Source organism: Achroia grisella, unplaced genomic scaffold, assembly GCF_030625045.1.
Source record: "Achroia grisella isolate CSIRO2021 unplaced genomic scaffold, CSIRO_AGI_Agris_v1 utg402, whole genome shotgun sequence".
NCBI classification, from domain to species: domain Eukaryota; kingdom Metazoa; phylum Arthropoda; class Insecta; order Lepidoptera; family Pyralidae; genus Achroia; species Achroia grisella.
Window position 1 is genome coordinate 4186626 of NW_026712841.1, and position 21799 is coordinate 4208424.

The window sequence follows — 21799 nt, forward strand, 5'->3', positions numbered from 1 at the left end:
GTACTGAAACTATATCACAGCTATATAATTGTATTTTGAAGAGTATGTAGGTCACACCGATGAGTTTTAATTAAAGAACCGTGTAATTCTCAACCTTCCGAGTTCTACGACAAACATTTCAAATTACGTAAATTATGATTATTAATTTAAAGAAGCCGGACAAGTTCACCGTTTTAAGTTACATAAAGTGGAGAGTTCCCCGAGCGGGACTCGGGGCGTAGTCGGGTAACTCAGCCATTTACAAACGAGCTGCAAGGTTTTCTCCTTACTATACGTATACACGTGTAAGTGTAGGGGTGTCTTGCTCTGGCGGTCGCTTTTCACTAGCTGTAGTCGCCCAGAAACGTGGGGGGATGGCGGTTGGCCTTGACACTGGGCGGCTAGGCGGGCTGGATGCCCGTCGCAGGGCGAGCAGACACTCTCGTATCTTTTACCGAGATTACATCAGTCTAGAGTCTACTACGTATATATTTTGTACGATAACAATATACATAAAGTATTAATTAGGTTCATTGTGTACATTTTTAAATAATGTGTCATTTATCACATTCTTTTTTATAGAAAAATTAATTGTCTTTAATATTCAATATTTGGTATAAGGTACTTGTAATACATTGTACATAAGAACAATCTAAGGCTAAATGTAATGTTCATCATAATTTTTTGTATGAAAGATTACGATATTAATTTTTTTTGTAATAATACTAAAAATTAGTATTCAACAACACTACGAAATTAAAATCTAAGATGTCACCAATAGAAAGCTAGACAAGTATATACTATATTTTAAGCGTATATTAATAATTCTAATACCAGTTGTATTCCACAATAATGCCTATGTTAATTATAAAAGTATAAAATAATAAATTAAATATTCATTTTATGTATGTTTATTTTGGAAATTTCACACAATTCCATATAGCTGTTGAAGCTAAAGAATTTTGAAACATATATCCTTTACAAGTTTTAAAATTTGTTATATTCATAGGATTATAAAACTTTCTGTAATTCATCCTTATGATATCAGAAAACTAAGCCTATATCTGACACATAGCCCGATAGATAGCTATATTAATGGTCGTGATTCATTAGTTTATACAAAATAATACATTTTCCTTATATTTTTATGTCAAACTTGTGTTAGAGATTAGCGATCGGTGTGATAACATTACTAGGTCGAACATACTTTAGATGACCAATATGCGTAATCAGTGTAGTAGTCATAATTGTTATTTACTTATCAAACTTTATAAATTTTACATATAAACAATATTTAGTAATCGTCGCGGGCTTGTCACTACACCCAAGAGGTCGAAAGGTCAATTATATTATAAAATACTTTGTGTCAATTCATGGGAAACAGCGATATCAAACCATAGGTTATTCAAATATATCAAATATAATATAGCGAAATGTGGACACGTATTGCGTTCACCACAACATCGACATTTGACAATATCTCTGATCACATTATTGGGGATAATAGGCATTATAGTCACGTATATTTGCTTGTGTTTAAATAAAATTAACCGAGTTATCGAGTTCGACTCGAACTAGTCAATTTATCTTTATGAATGACGATATTCAAGACTAGTAGTGTAATCAACATTGAATACATAAATGTATGTTTACATCATTCAGCTCTCAGCTGTGACAGATGATGAATTGTAAACTTCGCACTGCACGTAAGTATCTAATAAAATTGTAACTCAACCTTAATGATTATTTGTTACCATATAAATGCCATGCACATGATTCAATTCCGCATTCTGAAATACATCCAAGGCGAAACATATTGGCGGATATAATTTAAATAGAAATTAAACTTGATCCATTAAATGCACGTGATTAGATATCAAAAGCAAATAAATGCACTGTGCTTATGAATCATTATACCCCAGAAATAAATATAATCACATTAATAATTAATTAATAATAAATTATGTTGCACATATAGGTATTTATTTGTAATATAATCTTCTATATAAACATAAAATTACTGTAAACATTAGATCCGGTTCTAATAGGATATACCTAATCTAGTTTTTACTGAGCAGTGTAAAACATTTATCAGATTCTAATCTCTAATTTAAACTCGATATACGACTATATATAAGTTGCTGCAGTACTATTTATAACAAAGATAAAATAATATTAGACTGGTATTTTAAATGTTATGTTAGAATGAATCCTACAATTATATGTATAGGTGACATTTAAGGCAACGAAACAATTTAGTTGTTTTACGAATTACTTCTACTTTTAGATGCTACGATAGAATTGAACCTACTATTAACTAACATACTCTTGACCACTCTGCCATTTAAAATATATGAAACCGAGTCTGTGCTCATCACTCAATCTTAATAACTCGTTATGTTTTTAAAAGGGGAATTTTTATCCGACTTCTAAATAGAAAGAGTATGTATTGGATCACTGTTCTTTTTTTTATATATTTTAGTTAAGTTGTATCTTATTTGATGTTTGTTTTTTATGTATGCTCATCTCACATCTTCGTCAGTTATAGACCAACTTTCAAAATTCTTTTATGTTAATGTTAGCTGTTAACATTTCATAAAGCACTAAGAGATGTAAGCAATCTATTTTCTCTGTACTTTGTAAGTTTAATCAGAGACATATCATTTTGATCAGTTAGAGCATTCAATTTCCTATTTGTAAAGTCATGACCATTGCAGATCCGATCTACCAGCATTTAATAATAATGACCTCACTTTCTGACGTCCTGCCCTTTTAAGACGTGGGCGTTATCAATGTCATAGTAAATTGACATTAAGTCTTCCGCCAGCAATCCTAATTTGATATAGGTATCCTACTCATGAGAATTATATCTATGATCTAACAAACAGTGATTAATTAATACGACCTATCGACATTTTTTGTACAATGCAAATAAAAAATGATCACACATGATCTCAAATCATACTTTTTTATTTAGATATAATATAATTATAATAAAGCGTTTTTATTAATATAAAAATATAATAGCATTGAAATTTATTTACAACATTTTATTTCTTTGTATATACAGCTAATCGTCATCATCATTTCAATTTCAACATAACTTTATCAAAACATTATTTACAACAACGCCCGTAATCTGCTTTATTTCCATTGCTCTTAAACGGAAGAAACAATTGACATATTGTCATTACAGATTCTATGTATGAAATTTATAGTAATTAGGAAAACAGTACAAACTTTGTAAGGGCATTGTTATCATTACTGAACCATATTAAACTTCTTATGAAAGGAGTTTCAATATCCGTTATGTCACTTTTATGTATGTTTGTTAGGATGTATCTTCTTTATACTGAACTGATTTTGATGTTTTGCAATCAATATTATATGGTCAAAATTCTATTTTTTTATTTAGATAACACAATTGTTAGTAAATTCTATACAATTGTTGAATTTGTGTTGATCGTATCTTATGATATAAAAAAATTAAATAACAGTTAATAGCAAAATATATATTGTGGACAAGTTTATTTTTGGATAGTATAGTATATATAGATAGTATACTATACTTAGTATACATTATACATAGGTTTTAGAAATAAATATATATATATATATATAGAATATCAACAATAACAAAAACTAATATAAAAATCTAAAAATGCGGTCAAGTGCAAGTGTTACATGAGTTGTTGAGCAATTACTCGTAGTGCTTCTAGTCATCAGTCACTTTAATTGTGTTTATATCTTGTTATTTTAACAAAATTTATATTATACTTGGTAAATAATTATTTACCAAGTTACGCAATTTATGTTATTCCATAACATAATAATTATGTTATTATTTACTATACTTTTACCAACACCGGATAACCTTGAAATTATTTTTAATTCACAAGAATAATTATACATGAACCCAAATAAATAATATTTTTAACATTACGTGGCAAGTCGTTAATTGTAGAGCGAATGCAGCGTCTATTTGCGAGACGATTAAATGTAACAAAATAAAGTATTACATTAAATATTATAGTTGAATTATATCGAAAATAAATTCTCATAGATGTTCTTACTCATTTATGAGCGTTTATTTTCGATATAATACATGACTCTTTCATCATTATCTTAAATAAAATATATATATATGTATATAGGCAGCTTCTAAATTAGACATTTAAGTTTTATTGTTTACACAACACAGAAAGGTAAAACAAAATGCCAAAATGTCAAGAAGCTCAAATAGTAGGAATTAGGACAAATTTGTATATATGACTACTGGAAGTCCAATATTTTATAAGTAACTTCAAAAGGTCACAGTGCTCAAATATTGGAAACTAGGTTTTACACGCGACTTCATTGTTCATCAACTTCTTTTCAAGAACCCTCCCTCCGTTCTTATCTATCTAAAATATGACGTGTATGCCAAACAAGACGATGGGTTGAACCATAATGGTCGCAGGAGGCAATATAGAAACAAATAAGCAATCCCACTATCATGGGGGTAGGAAATTATTAGTAATGAGAGCTTGTGGCCCCTTTGATAGTAATGTTATCAGGTCGAACTCCATACGGTACCCCCTATAATTACTGGTGAATACGCTAAAGTGGCCTGACAGACGTTAGGACAGGTAGGCACTGGAATTATGTGCCTACCTGTGCTAACGTCTGTCAGCCCACATATCATTATCATACATAATAATTTAATAACCTTACTGCGCATCAAAATTGCAATTATTTACCTTTTAAAGGGGCATTAATTTAAGCTGTTACAACGGCGGATTATAATAGATATATAATTATTATAGGAGAGAGGAAGTACCTATAAACGGGCAGTTAATCAGTCGCGAGGTCGTTGGACTATTGCTGCAGTTGTGAAACAGTGAAGTAACTACGTACTTACTCGTACTACGAGCGCACGCGCACGTACGTCGAGATAAACCATTTTACTATTGTGCTATGCTAGTATCTTCTAACTACGGTTTTGCTGTCCTACTAATTAGCCATACTGACATTATAAGTTGGAAAGTGAGTATGTGTCCGTCTGTTTACTACTGAACGGCTGAAAGGATTTTAATACTATTTAATATTATTTTTTTCCAAATGTATCTGCGCTATTATGTATATGTATATTATTATTTTATTAGATTTATATATATTACTTTTTTTATAATAAATTAAATTTATTTCCCTTACATTTATAGATTATCAGATTTTCATTGTAATGTCAAGTTCATCAAGATTTAATTGTGAAACTATATTAAATAAATTAAAATTAATAAGTATAATTATGTAGATCATTTCATTCAGATTTAAAATGCCAAACCATTAACTGTTAACTTAAACACTTGCTTTGCGTTTTTTTTAATAATTATAAACACTCTTTTCACCTTTTTCACGCCATGTGTTTATAATTTTATATCTATCTAATCTTGTTTAAATATATTAATAATGAGAAGTTAACATAGACATTTTTTTATTCAATGGCGTCACACTCAATTGGAGGTGTGGTTGTACATTCGTACAAGAATTATTTATACTGTTTACGTGTCTGTGCCAAAACAACTTAAAAACTGGTATTAGGAAACGACGCGTTGTATTCTATTTTAGGAATCATATATATATATATATATAGTAGAGGCATGTAGAGAAATAAAAAACAGATATGGTTATAAAATTAGATAAATAATTCAATGTATGTTATTTTCAACTGACTTAAAAAAGGAAGTTCTCAATTCAACTGCATATCTTTAATGTGCGTTACCTCAGATCTTTCTTCTACGGGAACTGAATTTGATCATTATTGTATTATTTCACACTTCATAATAACTTATAGTTTTTTTGATATTAGTGACTTTCCAACATATGTTTATGAAAACAATTTCGTTCACATTTTATCTTTTAATAAAAATAGAATATTAGAACTAAAGAAAACGAAAAAAAAAATTACTTGCACAAATAGATACTAGTAAATGGAAAGCTTTGCACAAGTTGGCATTCCAGTTAAATATAAAAACAATTAAGGCCGATGAATATTTGTCTTGCATGTCATTTGAAAAAGGAATAAACTGTTTTATATCGCAAATACTGTCGGCGCACAACACTAGCGATCGGCTTGCTGTAGGTCCAATCCGGTTAAGGTTGGCTCGCCTGTACCCTTTTCGACGTCCACTACGTATGACGTGCGCATAAAATTTACTTGTAACTTTTTAAAATATAATAATTAAAATTGGAGTCAGATTATTATTCATATCCACCACGGAACAAATACCATTGTATTTCTAAGTATGTCTATATGCCAGTATGCAGTATGCTACTAGGTCCTCCTTGACTTTTAAAATCATATTTTTTTATAAAAAAAAATACTTTTCCAGTAACGAGGGCAGTTCATATGTACTTACTATGTTAAGTCTCCATATATTCTTTTTGCTTTTTAACAACCACGCGATGCAAGAATTTCGTATTAAGAACAGTTCAGTAACATACGTACATTGCTAAACGTGAAATAAAGTAATAATTACATTATTAGCGAATAACTGTAATTGTAGAGCGTCGTAATACGGCACAACCTCGGTATCAGTGACTTTAAGCCCAGGGTTGCCAACCTTAAAATAAGTATTTTAAGGTTGGTTATCGTTGTACTAAGAAATAAAAATTCCAACAAAATATCGTACATTTGTTCAATTTGGCTCTCTAATCTAGTACATCATGGTATTTTGATGAATTTTCGTAAGTCAAAGACTCGTACAAACCTGTATGGGGTTGAAAAAATGTCCTGTTACCGAAGGATAAAAATCTTATATTTGTATGAGGATCGTGTTACGATTGGCATCCCTGTTTAAGCGGCAACGCAATGCGTCATGGATCCGCACACCACTGAGTAATACAAACTTAACAAATTACGAAACACACACGAGGTGACCGTCTAATTATTATAATAGCACCTTTAAAATACAGCAATTAACATGTTTATCAAGTTATTTAATAGCAGAGGAAAGAATGATTAAATATCTCGTTTCGCCAATCTAATTACCCTTGTTGTGAATAAAATCATTGGAGTTTAAATGAAGCAAAATGATCATAATTACACTTACTTAAAAATATTTTAAAATCATCTATTAAGACAATATTCAGATGGATGTTATGCTCTAGAATCTTGTAATGACCTTCTGAATTCTGAATAAGGATGTCATCATACATCCTGATAAACTATTTATAAAAACCAAATTCAATTAGGTTTTACCGAAATAGACTTTGTAAAAAGTCTGCGTACCTTTGCATACATTTATTTGCTTTCTAAGCACAGCGTACAAAGCAAGTTGACGGTTGAAGTTGAAACACATTTCAATGAAAGGGGCAGATAAATTAAAGGATAACAGGCTTCTTAATCCTCCGGAATAGGAACGCGTGAGCTGTATCACCAGTATCACATGATAACGTGATGTCGCGCTGCTGTTCACGTACACTATTGACGGTTACCACTTACCGTCAACTCACATTGTTTGCCATTTAAAACTTCTTAAATAAATATACTTATAACAAAGGTTTCTACGACCATGCTGTTTAGAAAGCTAGAGTTTCATTATCAAACCAGTGAAATAGTCAAATTTCATCACCATTACATTGATTTCATTTCACGTATGTCATAAAGTGCTTGAAAAACAGATTACATACTTCAAACCGAAAAGATATAATACTGAAACAGTTAAATAAAAAAATATTGACAGTGCATACAATAAATTGAAATAGGAGTGCACTGTCGCCTCTAGTGTTATGTGCTAGTTGACCCTAATGACTACAACGGCCTTGTCATACGACAAATAAACATAGGAATATACAAATGTAATTCGACACACCTTGCTGTGATCTCAGTGTACAAAATGTACTTAATGCATTTATGCGTCACATATCACTATCTGTATCGAATCGTAACATAAGAACGGGAAATAATTACATTGAATAGTAGCGAGCGACTAGTTTGCTTACTTAAGTTTATAATGTCGAATAATATAAAATAAATAAATAATCTCAGGACAATTCACAAAGTGCCATCTAGATCCGAGTTGAGCTAAGTAAAGCTAAAGGTATCTGAATCAAATACATATATTTTTTCGTAAATATATACATATTATACATAGAAAACACCCAGCCCGATACAATTAATTATTACCTATATATTTACTTAATGCTAGATTTTTCTACGAAGAATATCATTTCATATATCTTTCCCAACGATACTACAAAATTACTAATATATTAATTAATATCATACACGTAACCTGATAAGATTTCGGATAACAGTAATATTATCTGTCATATTAGTGATGGATATCGTGTGACAAAGCATACTATGACCTTTATGTCTCTCTCTGATTTTAATATTAATTACAGGGTACATAGTAAATTGCAGTCATTCAATCCACTTGCAGTGAGTAAGGTGAGATCCTGATCATATAGTTGAACAATATACATAAGACATAGCCTTTTGAAATAACGTATCATTCAAATCAATCAATCATCATCACCAATCTGCAAATTTTGCCATTCACTTTGAATAAGGGCGTGCACAATAAATCTATACAGGTTGCTGTGTTATAGGTCTTAGCACCTGACAATAGCCCAAACCCCCCCAATAAAAAAAAGTACCATTCAAATGGTATTTTCAAATAGGTGACTAGTTTCGCGGTTTATGTACACGAACAAACAACGTATCGTATCTTTGTAATATTAGTACAGGACCCCATCAATTCATTCGTATTACAGTCGAAGACACAGAAACCCTATCTATTCTTAGCTAACATTTCCATCAACGAGTATTTGTTTGGTCTTGGAAATGTCAAACCGTCATCAGGGAATGATGTAGGCCAGTCCGAGCGGGCTGCTTGTCACTAAACACAAAATATATTACGTTATTTCATTGCCACCGGATATAACTCGTATGTTTTCTTAACATTTACAGAGATATGAATTGAACCGACCAGATAAATCAGTCTAAAATTGATAGTCACCGGAACCTTCGTATGATTTATCTGATTGTTACCAGGATAGATCTATTTGCTATTTATCTATGTCTATCATGTCTTACCAATTTATCTTTAAATCCTTGAGTAGTCATAGAAAAATAATGTAGTGTATTACTAATAAAAAACAAATAAATATTATTTAGATTAATTAATAAAAATATATTAGTGTTAAAGACTAATTGATCTTCAAGTCCAGCTTAAAAAGCTCCACGGAGATTGTCCAAAGTAGATCTCTAGGATGTTTAACAAAAACGATTCTTATTTTAGACAATCTATTAATATGACTTGACTCCATACATTTGATTGAGTTGATAATGAAATGATAATTTACAATCATCTGATTGAAATTTATTTAGTTACATACGCACATAATAAAAATATTACTCTGAAATGAAAACCACTATATATGAAAATAATATGGTATATATGTATCACTATTATTCGGGAACAACAACGTCAACGTTATACGAAAACAAACCAATGTTAAAACTTTTGTCTGTTTCTGCGAAATAATGTAGGTATCGATTTGGGTGAGGCTTTCACTAATGTACTATGGTTAGCATCGCTTAAAAATTTGTGATAGACATATTCCATCCGTTTAATAATATATACGCATGTGAATTCGCAAACTCATCTACTGTGTTAATACACAGTATTATTATATATTGCCTTGACTTTACAGGATTAGGTAACCCTAATCCTGTGAAGTAATGGCAATATCTTATCATCACATGACGTTCTCCATACATCTGCGTGGGGATATCCTGCATGTAAGTACAATGTTGTGAGGTGCGCACTTGTCCATCAACTAGATGAAGCGTTCTCTAATTGCGGAGTCTACAATTAGTTGAGTGTCGTCTGCAAACGAGCGCAATTGGCGCAATGGGGAGGAAGTAGTCATATTTACATCCTCGACAACCCACACTACATACATAAAATTGTAACTAAATGCTTCATATATTTATCTAGTCTGAATTATAATAAAACGCACGTCACCGGGGTAATCTTTGAAAAAAGTTATCTGCGTGTATAGCCCAGTCAAGTTGCATCACGAGGACGAACATACACCAACTTTTATCTAAATAAAAAACAGATGCGCGAAATAGCAGTTACAAACAAAATGTATTACAAACGTAAAGACAGCGGTTGTAGGCAATGAGAGAAACGAATAAGTTACAACATAATAAATAACAAGAATGTATCTACAATATGAATCCCATAAGTCGTAAATAGCGCTTGAATGCGACCGTCCTTGTGAAAATCAACATTGCCACCGCTCTGCGCCTACACATCTGGGTCACCCTTTTCCGCGGTCCATTCGGAAGTGACTATACAAAGCATTGATATGTCCATCTAACAGATCGTAACAGCGATTTATGTCCTAGTGCCTAGAAAAGATAAATGTACAGTATGCACGCCTGATGTGAATTAATAAACATAACGCATCTGTGGGAAATTATTGCATACAAAACGCAAATGGTAGTCGTATATTGTCTACATAAATATTTACTGTTATGACGGATTTTCCTATTAAAAAGTTAATCATGTACGGAATATTATTCATAAACTTTACATTAATCGTTATAGACTTTAGACAAATTTTTCGAACGTCAAATAGTGTTTCCTAACTTTAGTAACACAAAATTGTTCAGTGCAGTCCGTTTATGAATAAACCAGTACTTTCACTAGTAGTAGTCGTAGTTCATTTCGTCTGCTTTTTAAGGGTATTTATCTGTATTCATAGTGGAATCTATTTTCATGTCTAATTTCGTTAAGATCCAAAGACACATTAAATAATTTTGTGCCTCTGAGTTACTAACATACTTAAAAACAAATGTTGCTAGCACAGACGCTCGTCTGTGCTAGCTAGCTAACTGTGAACAATACTTGTGCCAAGTTTCATGCAATTCCACATGGAGGACATGGATGAATTGCACACTCTGAACACATACAACAGAATTTTAGTACAACTACTATAAATAAACCATTTTGCATATAATTTCATTTAAAATACTATTCATATCAACATGGGATACATTGTTGATTATATTATTATTTAACATAGACTAAGCTTTTAGTGGAAGATCCTAGAGGTGTATTTTTATAAATTACAATAAGTAATTTATATATTTTTAATGGATGATAAGAAAATGGTACATCCGCCTATGCTAACGGTTTACGCTGGAGGGTCACCAGTGGATGATGAGCATGATGTCAGGTTAGTGAGATGGTAAATTCACCACGAATGAACCATCATTATAATTTCCAAGGAGAACCACATGGAGGTTATTAGTCTACATTTCATTCTTACCATACATTATGCTAGACAAATATCGCCGCCCGCATGAATTATTATGTCAATATATCTAGTAAGTACATTACTATCATTCATAGAAAACGTAACATATACCATCCATCCATTCATTATATACGACTATACTAGAAAACGCGTTTATAATATAATGTATACTTTTTAGTTTAGTAATACACCTAAATAAATTTCTGTTATAATGCTAACTCAGAACTGTTAAATACTTTTCTTTAGTGAAATCTACGAAATCACTAAAATTATGATCCCCATCATCCAAGCTCTGGCGACACTGGCAATTCATATGATGAAATTAGTTGCATGGCACAGGTGTTAGTAAAATGCCTCGGCGTGCAAAAATAATGCATATACTAAATCACGCTGCCTTAACATGCCAAAGTAATAATTAAAATATTATTATATTAGTTATGAAACTAGTGTCATGATATAGAATAAACTGAAATATGAATATAAGTAAAACTTGAGCAAATGTTTGTTTGAATCATTCTCAAGCTTAATACGACAACCTCTTGCCGTGAATAGAACTTTAGGGGAACGTTCTAATTTTGGTCGTCTTAGTATAATGCAATCTACCGGGTCCCACAAGACGCACCTATGTATTTAGGTACGGATATTGTTAGTATTGATCTCTGTGAGAACATTCTAATACCTACTGTATTCCCATTATCTAAGGTTGCTATTGTTACGAAGTGTTGTCTGGTGACCCTGTATTATACAATAGGTAACACGGGTGTGGGTTTTCAGACCCACCTATCATCGAGCACAATGGAGGCTTCGACGTAGATGGTACTTAAAGTGGATTTATAATCGCGATCTCGCCCCAAACGAGACTTTTTAGACATTTAATTTTTTAGATGAAAATAGCCTTCATTCATATAAAAAAAAAGTATTAAAATTAGTGCTGTGGAAAGTTCACCAATTTTATTTTTAACTGAATTGGCATGTCAATAAGATGTAGGTCCACCTGATGGTTAGTGGTAACCTTCGCCTATATAGGTACATGAACAGCACCATGGACATCACATTATCTTATGGCACTCGTAATAACACTACGATAGATAAAATTATTAAAAATAAATTAATTTGGAGGGCCCGCGTACTGCGCGTAGGCGTAATATAATAGATGGATCTAGCAAAGACTTATGAAATATAAAATAAATTACTACGATGTAGCGCTGAACTGAACATCTCACATACACCATTTCCAACCCAATGTACTCAACTACGACTTTAGTTTATAGATCGTAGTTATATGATGACATCAGAACGAAAAGATAAAATATAATAATTATACCATTATACATAACATTATTAGGGAGAAAGAGGATTGTTAAAAGAAAGTATTGGGGACTAATGTGTAATTACTAGTAATATATCACCAGAGAATATAGGCTGGAAAACATCATTGTTAATTACAGATTAATTCTCTACGATAGGCTAACTACCTGACTTTATATTCAGTGAATTATGAATAAATAGAAAGCATGTATCCGCTAGATCAAATGCGCTACTTCATAATCATCCATTCGATAAAAAATATATAACTATTCATTACTTATAATTAATAGTGAAGTTAATGCTGCTAATTAAATAATAAAGAATTATTAGACAAACTATAACCTTATTAGTGGGCCAGACAAAACAAACCCTTACGAGACAGACCGATTGTTAGTAAACATGATGAAATATGAAACTTAAAGGAGAGAATGGGACTCCTGGAGCAATGCCAGCCACAGACATTAAATCATATTATAGTTCGCCAAGGGCAACACTATTTGGAAATTTACAAAACTGTATCAAAACATTTGCGTAAGAATTGCAATTCAATGAGAATAAGGTTACAATCCAGTTAATTAATAAAGAAATAATAATATTTTATAAGTATATCTCTTCCTTAATATAATTCTATATAAACTGAAAAATTACAATTTGGAAATATAATATAAATTTTAATTTAAAGTCTAGTCAATTTTTTTTTTAATTAATGCAATATTGTATTAAGATTCAACAAATATACTAAAAAATAATAACTGATTTCTTTGTATGTATATATACGTGAATAACATGATAATAATATAAACAGTGTGGGAGTATTGGCTAAGCTCCAGGATTTGGGATAAAACTGTTAATAAGATAAATATCAACATGTTTGCTTTATTGATCGTCTTAAACGATAATAAATATGAATTAAAATAATATATTACATACCCATATTTCCCATGTTTTCGTTTTTATAACAGAAAAAGTTTACACGGCTTGGTGTGTATACAGAGAATATTTATATTATTGGTTAAAACATTATATAAATAATATAAATTTTATGTGTCTGATCAATACAATTTGCTTCTATAATATATACAAACAGTAAAAATCATAAATCAGCAATAAATATATTATATATAGAAATCTGGAAATTAGAATTGGACGTCTAAAAATTTTAAAGTAAGTACATATATAATTAAAACATTATAATGATAAGGATAAGGTTTTCTTAGCAATGCATATTAAGGGGGTCTTCCTATGTGACGGCCTGTTTTTTAGGGATATTTTAGGATTTTTTTTCTACGACCAGTAAATATTTAGAGCTTCAAGTTTTTTATCATTTATTAACACATATTTGGACAGTATAAATATAAAATTTCAGCTAAAAATATTCAGTCAAACTAGAGTTACAGCGCTCTGAACACCCCCGCCTCGAAAAAAAGAGCTCCCACTTCCTCCACGATTCCGGCTGATCGGCTTATCTGAAAAAAAAAAAAAACGGCGTTTTAATTTGTAGGCTTAAAAGCACGGAATGACCTATAATCAAATGAATATAAAAAAAATTGGATTTTTGATAGACATTTGAAATAAAAGTTGCAAATTAGGCGTTTTTTTTTTGTTTTTTGCTATAAAAAAATCGAAGTTTTGAAAATTTTCGATTGATAATAGTTCATTCCATGCGTTTACATATATTGAGTGTGCCCTGTAAATTTCAAGTAATTCGGTCCAGCCGTTTCTGAGATACAATGGAGGAAAGTTTGAAAAACACAGTTTTGAGAAAAACGCGTTTAAAGTTTCAAGTCCGTTAAAAACTATTAAAATATCAACTTACTCTCAATCGGCGATGCCTGGTCCATGGAGTATTCCTTCCTCTTCCTCGTGAAACTCTTTTAAAGCAGATTGTTCAGCTCTTGAGTCAATCCTGGCTTGTTTAACGACATCACTTACGCGCCGCTCAGAGCGTAAGATTCGCTTTTCATCCCGTTTCTCAACATACGCTTGGGCTTCACGACCAACAGGGCATCCCATAATCGACATAACTTTTAAAATACCTTGAAAACCTTCATTAAAGATAATAACTGCTAAGTAGCTAGCAATTTCAACAACTTTGGGACCAGAATGAAGATGTTTAGGAGCGAAAGTCCAAATCAAAGAATTCAAAGATTCGTTATTGTTTTGTGTCTCTGCTCCTAAACAACGAATTAATAATTCGTCTTTCGATAAATCTTCGAAAACCGGTTTGATAGCTTCTTGGACTTGCGGAATTAGAGGTGGTTTATCGTGATGAAATTGGTCCAGTTCATTATTAGCTTCAGCCTTACGCCATTTACACCAACTGTCTTCGCCTTCTGGACAAAATTGATGCTGAGGGTTTTCATCAGAAGAACATTTGTGATAGTACGTTGCCCAAACTTCCTTTCTCATATCTTCAAGCGAATCTGGATGGCGTCGAATTGCTAATCCGTAGAATTTTGTAATTTCTTGGATAACTTTATCAGTAAGTTTACCTGCTCCTTTTCTGTTTAAGTCTGTAGAAACGTGTCTAAACTTGTATAAACAAATATATTAATAAAAGGGAGGCCAGGTATAAAGCCGACGGTACACAATAGGCCCGGTCTCTAACTGCCAACTCACCGCTCCGAACCGCTCTTTCTTTTACCTGCTGTATCTTTAAAACGACTTCGAATTTTCTAAAATCGCTTTACTACCGTATTCTAGACATGTTAAGGGAGCAATTTATGAAAAAAAAAATCGATTTTTTCAACCCTCGTCTCTCATCACATAGGAAGACCCCCTTAAATACGTTTTACGTTTAATTGTTTCAATGGTAACTGAACGTCAAAAATTATCCTTTTGACATATACCTTTCTCCATTGGATAATGAGAAGAAAGGTTTTTGAGAACAAGAGCTAGTGCAGGACGATATGTCAATGACGGGATGAGGTTCGGAAATTAGTCTTGTAGGCAAGTAATCACTGAAATGACTATGGTGATAATATTGGAAAGGGTTAATCTTAATCTAGTATTATATTAATCATAACAAAGGCACAAAAAACCGATTGTCAAATTAGTTTCTATAGCTTATAGGCGCCACGTTTATTTTATGATGTCGCCATGTAGCCCACTTTATGAATGCGTCACAAAACACTATAGGTATATATGTATGTGATAATCCTTTCCTACTTTATAAGACATAAAGAAAATGGCTATGGATAATGTGTATGTTTTTCAATACAGGGTAATTAACTGGAAACCTACAGCTATATAATTGAATAGAAAAATCATTCAATTAATTTAGATTGCGCTTAATATTTTCACACACATGCATGTCTAATAAAATATAAAACAATTGAAAACTATTCATTTCTTCATTCTGGAGATGTAGATTGTTCCCAATGTTCCACTAGATTTTATTTTAACCGTCGAATAGTAAAGTCTGGGCAGATTGCGAATTTATCGTGGCTTTTATTACTAGAATCCTCTTGCGAATATTGCAAGTGTTGGCATGTTTATGGAGTTGACTGATTCCAATGTCACACTGTCACGAAGTATTGAAATATACATATCCTGCACCAGTTACATTATCTTACTTTTATGTATGTAGCAAGTACATGTAGAGTGCTCTAAGTAGGTAGATATACGACTGAATTGTCTATTTCTAATACGACTGACGGAAAATAAGTAGTCACAGAATATACGATGACTCCTATGGTTCATGTGTTGTCCTTGTCATTTACAGACCTACCTTAAACGGTTATTCAGTTCAACTATATTATATGTTGCGCTGTTTACGTACATATGTAATAGTGAATATTGAATAGCTTCACAGACCTCTAGAGGCGCGGTTACCATTAACCATAACATAACGCGTCAGCTTAATTGCCATTCCATTTACACAAAAAAGCCTGACTATCTTCTTGTACATATAAATGGTGGTCTTGATGGTCTAGCGGTTTAGCACACCGCCTTACTTCGGATGGTCGCGGGTTTAATTCCTCGCACGGTACAAATATTTGTATTCAAGAGCACGATAGTTTGTATCGGTCTGGGTGTTTTCTATGTATAATATGTCTATGTATTTATTTTAAAAAATCTATGTCCTCTAGTACCTATATAACACAAGCTCTAGCTAGCTTAACTCGGGTCTAGATGGCGCTGTGGGAATTGTCCTGAGATGATGAATATTTTTATTTATTCTTATATAAATTGCTCGATTGCATCAGTCAATTCTATATGAGTAATATACATGTCGCTCACGTAGTACTAGTGGGAAATCCGATACACACACGATAATATACGGTCGTACTAGGCTTTTTACAAGGTCTTCGTCTTAGGCCATAGTGATTTCATTAAACATTTTATTTTTAATTAATCTGCGAGTCGGCGGTAGGTACGCCTCTTGTCAAGTTGCATTCCATTCATCCATTACACAAAAAGTATGTTCAATGATATGTGAAAAGTGAAGTTGTGACACATGTTTCAACATAACGGCAACTGTCCATTACCAGATGGCGTCCACTTCATCTGGGATCATGGTAGTCAACATACATATGTAATTACTACCTGACCCCGCAAGCGATAGAAAATTAAAATTGTACAAATATATAATACCAAAAACATTGTAAATCCACATTATCACATTAGTTTTATAATTAATTTGGTGTAAAGGTAACAAGATTTTGATTACAGCAAAAAGATACTTCGAAATCAGCTTACTTTTAACTAATGAAGACATCGCATAACATAGACACAAAAAATATACAAAGAACATTCCTCCTTGATAATAACTTAAAACGAGAATCATCAAAATAAAATTCGATTGACAACTGATGAAAACAATTAGTTTCATAACCTATCCGCAACAAATCATCAAAGCGGATGATAGATTAAATATTGATAATTTATGATCCTTCAATTACCTTTAATAACAAGACTTAATAACATAAATATTTAGCCATTTCCAGTCCTAGTAAAATGGAAGGTGAACGTACGATTACGGAAACAGACAGAGGTCGCACTGTGTATGACGAAATAGTTTTACACTATGACGTGGCAGAATGTCGTCCATGTCCCGGTATTTAAATATAACATGTCGCAGCTTTCCGCATCAACCAACACGATAGTCTATAATGTATACCGCCTACCTTATTATTACTTTGTTTACAATTACAACCTCTCTTTATAAGAGTCTCTTTATTCTTGCTAATCATAATGTTTGCGGAAGTAACTACATAGTATTCAATGCAAATACAAATTATAGTAATTATTGGTTCTTTTTCTTCATGTGAATTAAATTCAATGAAGTAAAAAATAGAAACTGTGAGTAGTCGTCCGGGTTCTGTGCGTAATTCAAGAAAACCATTTAAATTAACATTACTATTATAAAAGGTGCTAAGGTAAAGTATTTCTTAAAACAAACTAGCAATTATCTTTTTTTATCTGGCTAAATTGAGTAAATAATCATTTTTTATAAGCTAGTTAGGTCGCAACTAGTATTAACAAAGTGATCAAAAATATCAAATAAATAATGATTACAAATATAATTGAAACAGTAAACGCATTGTATTTTCAATTAGATTTTGAAATTTTTGAAGGTAAATTAGCAAAAGTGTAATAATTACTTCATCCAGCTATAAAGAGAGAGAGCAAGTGTCAAGGTGAAAATAATTTTACACATTATACACTGATAAATAAGCTATACACGCCTTTATGGCGATGATCTAAAGAAATCGTGAACAAAATATAAGTAAGTGCTAATGAAAATGTTAAATTTATAAAACTTGAATAGATTACTCAACTGCAACTAACTCGTTTAAGTGAATAAGCAAATAACTTCTTTTAAATCTCTCTTATAAACGTCCTTACAGATATACATATTTTATAGCTAGCTGACCCACGTAACTTCGTCTTTTTTATGTTTTGCTCCATCGATATTAGAAAAACATCCATTTATCATTAATACTGATATCGACCTATGAATATATCGATGTACAGTAAATATCGAATAAGAAATATTTTGGATAAGAAAATATAAGGCTTTTGTTTTTTCGCCCACTAAAACTAGACTTGTTTTTTTAGAACGTAAGTATTGTTACGCCGTTCCAATATTCCGGTCTTGTTTTTAGACCGATACGACTGATAACTTGCCATGGATATGCAAATGTTATCGTAGATGTAACATCAATGAACATCGATATATTCCACTAGTTCACCAAGGTTTTTCAACTTCCATTAATATAGATAATCCCTATATCAGGATAGTTAATTTATGTCAGGATAGGTAATTTATTTTACAGATTATCAACTTTCATTTATGTTCTGTGGACACGGTCATGGAAATATAGACATGACGTGACGAGTAGTTACGTGTATGTTTATTGCAAAAGCGGTAAGTTTTATGGTGTGTACATAGTATTATGTACATTTATCAAGTAACAAATACGGGATCTCAGCGTGGTTTAATACCGCTACTGGTATCTTTGAAGTTAGCACACTAATTATGCGGCAATGTCAATGCAAGTTTCGGCTCGAGATATTGAACAATTTCATGCTCAGAAATTGTTTGGGCGCTTTCGGGTTGCGAACTATTTAGCTATTATATCTTTGGTGGAATTTAGTATTTTGGCAACGTAATGCTCTTTCTCTTCTGACATTGAATTTAATAACTACTAAATTAAGATAATTTTAATTACGCTATTGTTGGAATCATATGAGAATACATCACTTTTCATGTTTGTATACTCTTTAATAATCAAATGTATGTTATATAATCAATTGTAATTGTAACTTCATAGTATAATCCTATTGATAGAATTAGCAGCAGTATAGTTAAAAAAGTTTGTGTTAATCAGATTGAAAATTTCCATTACGTATATAATATTTATTAATAAACGTTTTTGGGACAATTTGCATAATACTTTATGTCTTAGTTTTAACATTGAGATGGAGTTAGTGGTGTTAAAGACTTTGTTATAAATAATATTTGCATTGATTTTAATCACATAGTAGGCGGCGTTTCGATAAGAGTCGTGCTCACGTAAATATGATAGCGACGCTAGATTTATCAAGATGACAAAAATCGTAATATATTTGTCGCTTGCCTAGTTAGCCTCTATAAATTATTAACATTATCTGTACATGGAATTTTTATGAAGTTAATGTAATATTTTGTCACGCCACAGCTAAAGATTTATACAGTCTAGGAATAAAATTGACACAAAGGCGGTACTACTTCGACAAAAAGAAATAGAAGATAATGACTTAAATATTTAGAAATCCAGGTGTAACAACGAAATCAGTGAACTCGAAACAGGGCGAGCACAATAGATGTTCGAAGGTCGCAGTGCCACCGCTTCTTAACACCTAACAATAGCCCAATTACTTCAATAAAAAAAAAACAACGAAATCTGATATTTTAAGGAAAATTTCCTCTCTGAATAAACGATTGCATTATACAATACAGTCATCCCGTCCCAGATTCGGTTTTATTACAAATCTTTAAATCTTTATGTTATACATACAAATCAATCAATCAATATAAATACAAATCTTTAAATTACTATGCTTTTCTATTTTATATATTGTATATATATACAAGTTTTCTTTAATCACTCTATCTATTGCTGAAAACTGCATTAAAAACCGTTGCGTAATTCAATTAAAGTTCTAAGCCGTAGAGACAGCCGCAGAGACTTTGTTTTATACTACGTTATACAGTATAAAAATCGCAATTGATAATTTGATAAGTTTCTCCGCTCTTATATCTTTTGATAACAGATTTTTATTAAAATTTTACCAGGAGTAAGTTTTTACGAGCACATCGAAGTAATAAAAGTTGTGCCGCCATTTCATGTTTATAAACTCTGTATTATTTAAAGACTTTCCAGTACTTGTAAGCCAACAACTGTTTCATTCAGTAACTGTTCTTAGTTACTGTTATATTCGTTGTATTCGATATAATATAATATTATATACTAATTTTGAATGAAGAATGAATAGATGCGCCATAGATACATCAAACACTGACTCATGACAAGTAACAATACAATGTTATAGTTTTATAACTGTACTTAACCCTGAAGACTGTGTGCCCAGTTCACAAACAGTAACAGTCAATCATAGAACTATAGGTCAAGGTAAACAGGTCTTATGGTGTACCATATTCGTACTTCCATTCTAATTCCCTACAAAGAATGTGAGGTGGACAACATTATTCTTGCATTGCAATCATTACAATTTAAAATGACAATTGTGTTACATAGTTTGAATTTATTAATAAGTAAACAATGAATAAAATAAACATTAGTCAAATAAAATTTACACATAATAGAAAAATACAACAAAATATGGAGATTGAAAACGAGCAGATGTACATCTACATACCTGTGTTTTAGCATATTATCTGGAACAAATACATTCCACCAGGACAATCGCTTTTGACGAACGTACGCTGGGGGAGTATCGCTCTCTTCATCTGTATCGTTACCACCTGATTTTCGTCGTTTCTTACGTTCGAGCTGAAGCCGAGCGGCCCAAGAACGTCGCCGTCCCTTATCATTACGACCGTACAAATCACCTTCTACCGGGACGGCAAGTGACGCCCGACGTGGTAACTCCGGCGGTGGTTCATCGAATTCCGTCAACTTTCTGTATCTTTCAGCAAATGTGGCATCTGATGCTCTTCGGCCATTTGAAGTGGACCGCGGCGGTTGGCTCACGTCTACTAGCTCAGTGAATATCTCGTCATCGTCAGTATCGGGGAAAGCTTCTTCACTGAACCGGCGCGGCGTTTCGTCAGCTGCCTCTTGCAGGCTAGCTAGCGGCAGGCTGGGGCGGTGGGCTCGGAGGCCGCGCGGCAGACGACCGGGCCGGCCCTGCAGCCGCGCCAGGGCCAACGGTACCGGCGATTCCGTCAAGGTCGGCTCACTACCACTCATCATTGTAATTTCACTGTACCAATATACTTTCACTATACTCACTATGCTGAACAAACAACACTATCACGGCTCCACCATTGTAGCATATTGTTCGCAAATTTCATGAACATCAAAAATACTATCAGAGTATTTAAATTGTTCTGCAGTTTCGTTCACTAAATAACAAAAAATATATAAGTATATACGTGTTTTAAACCATTCCACAAAACTTACAATTATACTATTATGTATGTGGCATTATCAGTAAGTTGATAAGTACAAATGAACAGATG

The 21799-nt window shown here is 32.3% G+C and overlaps 1 protein-coding gene across 1 annotated transcript in view; it reads right to left on the reverse strand.

The window, feature by feature from the left end:
* Nucleotides 1–21799, reverse strand: part of LOC131844511 (TLD domain-containing protein 2) — an 84411-nt gene that overhangs the window by 47968 nt on the left and 14644 nt on the right. The window contains exon 2 of the mRNA XM_059193423.1: nt 20974–21682. Within this exon, the coding sequence (XP_059049406.1) occupies nt 20974–21530 (557 nt within the window). The 5' untranslated portion in view covers nt 21531–21682. The remainder of the gene's footprint in view (nt 1–20973; nt 21683–21799) is intronic.